Below are 8,163 nucleotides of genomic sequence, written 5' to 3' on the forward strand. Positions count from 1 at the left end.
CTCCTGCTGAGAGAGACAGAGCCAAAGCTGTCAACTGCAGCAGCACTGACAATGTCCCTCTCTGCAGGAACCCCCTTCGCGGGCTGTCACAGCAAGGACATCTCTGGGCTTTGTAATGATCAGCCACGTTTCCCCAGTCGTGCTTAATAGCTGTTTTATGTGCATTTATAAGCTGGGCTTTCCCCCTCCCTCTTTGATCTTGCCTGCTGGAAAAATCGTTTGCAGCCTTTCCCCACTTCCCAGGTCACACTCCTGAGCGCGGGGGCGGTTTGGTGGGAGCGGGGAGGCCACGTGTTGGTGCTTTTTGGGGTCCAGCTCCCCACGGATAAAGGTCAACGTCATAAATCCTCGGCTGGGTTTTGATCCCCATCGTCCCCTCGCTGTAAAGGGAACAAAGACCGGGCTTGTTATCCCGCTCCTGACGGTTTCCCTGCCTGAGGATTGAATCCGTCGCCGGGGCCGCGTGAGAGTAGCTCGGGTTGTGCCCATGTGAGGAGATTCCAGGCATCCAATGCCTCTCCGAGTCAGGATTGATGAAATTCCTAAAATAAACGTGTGGGAAGGCAAAATTCTGGTCAGACCAAAGCACATGAGGCACCACACACTGTATTCCCAAAGAGTTCCTATGGAGCCAGGATGAGAGAGCTGGGGATGTTCACCTGGAGAAGAGAAGGATCCAGGGAGAGCTTGGAGCCCCTTCCAGAGCCTAAAGGGGCTCCAGGAGAGCTGGAGAGGGACCTGGGACAAGGGCTGGAGGGACAGGATGCAGGGAATGGCTTCCCACTGCCAGAGGGCAGGGAGAGATGGGAAACTGGGAAGGAATTTTTGGTTGTGAGGGTGGTGAGGCCCTGGCACAGGTTACCCAGAGAAGCTGTGGCTGCCCCATCCCTGGGGGTTTGGGTTGGAAGTGACCTTAAAAATCATCTCATTCCACCCCCTGCCATGGGCAGGGACACCTTCCACTATCCCAGGTTGCTCCAAGCCTGGCCTTGGACACTTCCAGGGATGGGACACTGAGTCCAGGGGGGTTTCATGAGCACACTGATAACTTCCTGACACGGATCATCAAGGGACAATCAACAAGGGAAGAGGCTCTGCTGGACCTCCTGCTTCCAAGGAAGGAAGGGCTGGTTGGGGATGTGAAGGTCAGGGACCTGGAGATGACAGAGTTCAGGATACTGAGAGGGACAAAAAGCAGGATCACAGCCCTGGAATTCAGGGGAGCAGACTGAGGCCTCTTCAGGGATCCGTGTGGAAGAACCACACGGGAGAGAAGAGAGGTCCAGGAAAACCAATCGGTTCCCAGGCTTTAGGAATTCTTTCAGTGCTCAAAGAATAGATGAGCTGATGAAGTAAAAATGGAAAAGGAAGTGGACTGAAAACTGGGACACATCAGGAAGGGTGAAGGTGGCAGGTCAAGGGATATGGATTCTTCCCCTCTCCGCAGCGCTGGTGAGGACACACCTGGAATGTTCTGTCCATTCCTGGGCTCCCCAGCACAAGAAATAACATGGACTTACCGGACCAAAGCCAGCGTGGGGCCACGGAAATGATGAAGGAATTGGGGAATCTGATGTTCAGGGAGGCTGTGGGGTCTCCATCCAAGAAGATACTCAAAGCTCATCTGGGTTTTGAAGCCTTTAGTTGATCCCATCCAGGAGTTCGGACTGAAGGATCTCCTCGGGTTTCTTCCAAACTCACCCATTCAGTTCTTCTCTCTCTGTTTTGTAGTTTGTTTTTTTTAAGCTGTATTTTCCTCAGGACATATGGAATCCCCTTTAAATATTCCGTTTTCTTCGTGTGTTTGTGTTTTCCAGGTATTTGAAGAAAGAAGAGCCCTCCTTGGAAAATGGGTAAACTTTTCCCTTTAAATGTATATTTAAATACGGATAAATTTTGGGACTGATCGAGGGATTATCTGATGGGGATGTAAAACTTACATCCTGTTTTGAAAGAGGGATTAATTTTCCTGACGGGAAAGTGAGCCATGGCCTGACAGAGGGTCTTTGAAATCTGTAATAAATGACATTTTATCTACTAAGTGCACACATAGAATCATGGGATGGTTTGGGTTGAAACTGGGGCTTATTCTTTATGGTTAATAAGCCACTAATGACATTTTTTTTTTTGCATGTGGACTGGTCTTTACGGGCAAATATTTTGATTTTAAGGATTTTTTGGTCATTATAGTAGGGAATATTTCCGTAACTTGTTGGCGTGAGTGCATTTTGATGATAAGGAATTTCAGGGACACCAAGAAAACTAAATAATTGAATGATTATTGTTCATAAAACACCTTTGCATGTGATATCAGCAGCTGAGAGACCTAAACCCCTTGGAAATCCCTTGGAAATTGCTGGCAAAGGGGCAAAGATGTTTGTGTTACAACTGAAAGAGCCAAAATGTGGGAAAGAACATTTCCAGAGATCTGAGAAACCCCAAACGTGCAGCAGCTCTGCAGAAACTGCTGGGAATTCTGCTGGATCACCAAGTGGACACGAGCTGCCAGTGTCTTACAATGGCAGTAAGGGGGGAAATATCCCCAAGTCATTCCCAGTTCTGCTCCCTGCATTTTGGGAAAGCTGAGGACCAGCTGGAGACACTCTGAGAACAAGTCAAGATGTGATAACAGACTCAGGTCCAGAAAATAAGGAGACAATCCCTGAACTGAAGGGAAAATGGAGGAAAAATGTAATGACATCTAAGGATGCACAAAAGAGGTTCGAAAAGGGGAAGGGAATGATCTGATCCTTGTGTTCCCACTGGATGGGACAAGAAATCAAGGGATTGAGTTGCAAGAGCAGAGACACAATTTAGACACGAACAAAATCCAGTTCTACAGAAAATTCCTTGCTGGAATATCTTGCCTAAGGGTGGAATCTCCATCCCTGGAGTCCTCTGAGAACAGGTTGGACGAACACAGTCAGGAATGGTTTAGGAAGAGCAAATCTGAACCAGCTCAGTATTCCTCAACCTTTTCCACTGAAGGACCATCCAACCTTCTGGAAAAGGGTCTCCAACAAATCCCTCCATCGGGGAGAAGATGGTGGGGGAAGGAGGGGGAAATTGCTTCTCCATCCACTTGGCAAAAGAGCCTCGTTGAGTGGAGAATCCATTCCCACTTTTGTGGAGCACGGGGATGCCTGTGGATCATAACCCCTGACCTCGGGTCCGTGTGCTGGGCTGGAGGTGAAGATTGTGTCCCTTCCCAGTTCCAGGCAGGGAAACACTCTCTGGGATAAGCTGCAGGCCCGGGGCTGGCCCTGCGTGTCAGGCTTCCCGATTTGTGTGTGTGTGCACTCAGGGATTAATTGTAAACCGATCCCAGGAGCGGGGCCCGAGCAGTGCCAGCACTGATGTCACACCATCCCTGGGGAGACATTGTTTGCCAGCGCTTTGGGAAAGGCCCAGACGAGGGGAAAAGCCGTTCCTGGCTGCGGGGAGAGAAGGTGAAGCGAAGGGAATCCGGTTGGACTGGTTGGGTTGCCGGGATCGCAGGCTGAGGGGAGGATCTGTGGGGAAAGGCAGCCAAATGTGGGATGGGGACATGCCTGTTAACTGCTGGAAAAGACACAAATTCCGCCAGCTTAACTCCTTGGCTGCTGCTGGGTGCGATGGAGAAGGGGCCGAGTGCTCCTGGCACTGATTTAAAGGGAGCTTCCCTGGCACAGGGCGCTGGAAGGAGTCACTCCGTTGGAAAACCCGTGGCGGGGATGGAAAGGGTTAAAACGGGAGCAAATCCGTCTCCCGGCAAGTGAAGCCCGATTTGTTTTGACTGGTTCACTCGAGCTCTTGATGTGGAAGAGAACGAGCCAGTGACTCCCTTGTCTCTGGAGCTCGGAGGAGGAGAGAAACTTAACTTGGCAAATTGGGGATTGGGGATTGTTTTAATTGAGAGGAGGACGTGGATGTGGCCCTGAACGGGCAGTGTCTGCAGCATTCCTGGGGCAGGGAAAGCCTTTTCTGTCCAGCTGAGGGGGAGAAGGGGACAGGCAAACCCTCCTCTGTCCCCCTCGATTTTATTTGTGACAGAACCACGGAATATCCCCAGCTAGGAAGGGACCCACAAATTCTCTTTCCAAGCCCCAAATCCCAAGGTCCTGCTTCAGTTTTTCCCTGCTAAACATCATTAGAGGTGGAAGTCCTGTGCAAAACAGGGATGAGAGGAAAGGGGAGTATTCCTTTAATTCCATTTGTGTCTAAAAAGGGGCATTTGGGAGCTTTTTCCTGACTCACTTCTCATCTCTCTGGGACATCAGGAATGCCAATTCCATCCTTCCTTCATTCTGACCTTCTCAAGATCTTGAAGAGGGGGTTGCAAGAAAGGGAAGAGCTGTTTACTCTCTGGTGCTGGAATTCATCCAAGTAAAAATACAGAGTGAAACAAAGAGTTCTTCAGGATGATCAGGAAAGAAATCACTTCTCAATTACCTTTCATCTGCACAAGATATTTTAAACTATTATTCTGCCAGAGCACAGATTTGTTAGGGGGGAAGAAGAGAGAAAACAATCTGACTTTCTAGTCTGTTTTGTTCTGAAAGGAAAAGGAAGGGACACAGGACATTAAACCATTTACACATAGGAATAAAGAAAACCCTGGAAAAAAAGTAATTTTTTAAAATATTTTTAAATTTTGGAGGTCACTTTTAACCAAGGACTTAAATGTCCCTGAGGTTAAATGCAGAACTGAATGTGCTGTGATGGGACCTGCAGAGAGCAAGTGGAAATTTGGCTTCAGGAACCAGCCCTGTGAAAAAAGAGGGTGTGTGGTTTGGGGATGACCAACCTGGGAGAAGGAAGGAAAGAGGGAAAAGCAGCATTCCCCAAAGAGGGGAATTCCCCAGACTGTTCAGTTTTCCCTTTGAAAAGAAGGTGAGTTTGGGTCAAGGTGGCTTCTGCAGTGCAGGGAAGGAGGATCATCGAATCCCAGGATAGTTTGGGTTGGAAGGGACCTTAAAGATTGTTCAGTTCCAACCCCTGCCATGGGCAGGGACACCTCCCACTAGCCCAGGTTGCTCCAAGCCCCGTCCAACCTGGCCTTGGACACTTCCAGGGATTCAGGGGCAGCCACAGCTTCTCTGGGAATTCCAGACCAGCCCCTCCCCACCCTCCCAGCCAGGAATTCCTTCCCAATCTCCCATCTAACCCTGCCCTCTGGCACTGGGAAGCCATTCCCTGTGTCCTGTCCCTCCAGCCCTCGTCCCAAGTCCCTCTCCAGCTCTCCTGGAGCCCCTTTAGGCTTCTGCAAGAGGCTCCAGGGTCTCCCTGGATCCTTCTCCTCTCCAGATGAACCCCCCCAGCTCTCCCAGCCTGGCTCCAGAGCAGAGGGGCTCCAGCCCTCAGAGCACCTGTGACCTCCCCTGGACTCGCTCCAGCAGCTCCCCATCCTTCTGCTGTTGGGATTCCCAGAGCTGGAGGACAAAGCAGCTGGATTTCCCAGGAAAACAGGCAGGAGGGAAGCTGGAAACCCCCATCCCGCCCTTTGCTGACTGTGCTCTTTCAGTGTAAAACCTTCCCCTTGTCCTGTCCCTCCTGCAAACAGGATGAAGCAGCACTTGTCCAAACCCCCCCGTTTCACCTCAGGAAAAGCCACGTTTGTCCCTGCCATTCTGCTGCCTGCACTTCCCACTGGGGATTCCTGCTGCTCCTGCCTGCTGGTCCTCTGGCACTTCCTCCCTGCTGGCACTCAGGCGCTGCCCCCGGAGCCAGGACCGCTCTGGCAGGTTTGGAGCCGGATTGCAGCGACTGTGGGGATGAGGTCAGGCTGCTCCCAGGAGATTCCTGCTGACAGGGCCCTTTCCATGCCCTGCTATCAACACCGGTGCCACACCAGCCACTGCCAATGCTCCCACCCAGCTGACACCACCTGTGCTCCTGTGCTTCCCTGGGGGCTCAGTTCTTCCACAACTGGGTTCATCTCCCTCTTCAGGTACCTGCCAGGAGCATGGAAATGCTGCCAAAGGTCTCTGTGACTCTGCTCCTGGATCTAGGCACAATCCTGGACCATCTGGGCACAATCCTGGACCATCTGGACACCATCCTGTGCCACCTGCTCCGGGATGACCCTGGTCGAGCAGGGAGGTGGGACCAGATGGACCCACTGTGGTCCCTTCCAACCCGACCCATTCCATGATTCTGTGATTTTAGGATACTGGGATTCTCTGCTCTGGGCAGCTCATTTAGTTTCTCTTTGCTCCTCTTCTCCGTGGTGGGGATTTCTCTCCCGCGCAGTGGGAATGGGAGAAAAAATCCTTCACAAATTGTGAGGCACTCAACTATTGCACTAGTGGGGGGCATGGAAGTGTCAGGAGAGACAAGGAGTCAGCAATGAACTCAGGATTTGGGACCTAATCCTGTAAACACCCATCTGAGTCTCCTCCTTCCCATGAGTGAAGCCAAGTCTCGGAGCTGGTCCCAGGAGCAAGGAGTCTTGGAAGCAGGAGTGAGTCCTGGACTGGGCCATCCTGGATCCTTTGAGGGTTATAAATCACACGTTATGTGGCTTCAGAGTTGCTTTTCATGCAGCCTCTCCGTTTGTTCCCAGTTCCTTTGCTCCTGGGTGAGTCACCAGAAGCTGCTGCTCGTGCACTTTCCCTGCCCTGAACGTGTGCTTTATTTTAAGGAGTTGAAGCTCTGCTTTTACTCTGAACCTGAGACTCCCTCTTTTCAGTTTGACAAGTGGACAGATGGGCAGAGGAGGAGGATCCTGGTGGACCTGCTGGAACGCTGCTCCCTGGCACAGCAGAAATTCTGCTCCAGGCAGCTCCAGGACCGAATTCCCACCGAGGCCGTGGATTTCACCACGAGGCTTCCTCGAGTCCTGTCCTTGTACATCTTCTCCTTCCTGGACCCACGGAGCCTCTGTCGCTGTGCACAGGTAAAAAAGCCCAACCTGAGGTTCAAGGTGGTTAAAAAAAGAGGAAACCACCAGTTTTTGGTGAAGACACACCAGTGCTGTTCCTCGGAATGCACAGAGCTCTGACTTGGCAGCCGCTGCCAAGTGCTGAGTGATGCTCGTTCCTCAGCTCCTAAATTAAGCCAGACTTCCAGCCAAGATTTACAGAAGGGGAGAGTAATTTGAGATGCTAAAGCACTTAAAATGTGGCACTTTCAAGGCTGGTTATTCCCAAAAAGGAAGCCTGGCACCTTCTGAAAGTCACATTCCTCTGAAGTACCTTGCACTGTGTGCAGAGGCCTTAATTCTTTGGGAAACATTGGTTTGTGCTCTTGCGAAGAACCACCCACAGAAATTAAAACTGATCCTTTAAAATGCTTCGGGGTCAAGTGTTGGATGTGGAGAAGCTGAGAAGTTACAGGTGTGATTTGGAGCCCAGTGGCTGAGACTCCAAAAATGTGTTTGCATGAGAGGAAGTGCTGCGAGATGCTGCCCAAAGTGGTTCTACATGACAAAGCTCAGATACTGGTGACATTATTGCTGCACTTACATAATATTCCATGAATATTTCATGAATATTCTTGACATTCAAGAATATATCAAAATCTCAGCTTGGCTAAACCTTTGCTGTCATGTCTTTCTCCAGTGGATGCAACTGGAACTCTCCATTCACTGGTTGGTTAGGAGATTACTTAGAATCATGGAATATCCTGAGTTGGAAGGGTCCCATGCCAGGAAGACCTTGAATGGTTTAAATGGTTTAATCAAGGGTTTAAATGGTTTAATCAAGGGTTTAAATGGTTGAACCAAAGGTTTAAATGGAGCATTAACGTTGCTGAGGAGTTGGTTTGAGGACCCAGGGGAATTACACCCCGAGCACGGGAGTCTGTAGCTGGAATCTTGGATGCTTGAAACCCTGAGGTTTTCAGCTTTCAACTGGGCATTTCCAGGTGAGCTGGTACTGGAAGTACCTGTCTGAGCTGGATCAGCTCTGGATGCTGAAGTGTCTCCGTTTTGGCTGGTACATCAACTTCTGCCCAACGCCCTTCGAGCAGGGAATCTGGAAGAGACATTACATTGAGATGGTGAGAGAGCTGTGGATCACCAGGCCAGAGGTACGTGTCCAGCACCTCTAGAGTGGGACAACTGGGTGGTCTGGTTCCTGACCCTTTTCCCTCGGTGTATTTTTGGGATTCTCCTGCCCTGAATTCAAAACTCAGCCCTGGAGTTTTAAAAGATGGAGTTTAATTAAGCAAACTCCCTCTGTA

General features: G+C 50.4%; 1 protein-coding gene across 1 annotated transcript in view; it reads left to right on the top strand.

Annotated features, from left to right (window-relative positions):
• Window positions 1–8,163, top strand: part of FBXO16 (F-box protein 16) — a 27,441-nt gene that overhangs the window by 3,997 nt on the left and 15,281 nt on the right. Inside the window, exons 2-4 of the mRNA XM_029964881.1 lie at window positions 1,818–1,853; window positions 6,671–6,877; window positions 7,846–8,010. Coding sequence (XP_029820741.1) covers window positions 1,818–1,853; window positions 6,671–6,877; window positions 7,846–8,010 — 408 coding nt within the window. The remainder of the gene's footprint in view (window positions 1–1,817; window positions 1,854–6,670; window positions 6,878–7,845; window positions 8,011–8,163) is intronic.

This window comes from Manacus vitellinus, unplaced genomic scaffold (assembly GCF_001715985.3).
Source record: "Manacus vitellinus isolate BGI_N305 unplaced genomic scaffold, ASM171598v3 scaffold_82_pilon, whole genome shotgun sequence".
Taxonomy (NCBI): Eukaryota; Metazoa; Chordata; class Aves; order Passeriformes; family Pipridae; genus Manacus; species Manacus vitellinus.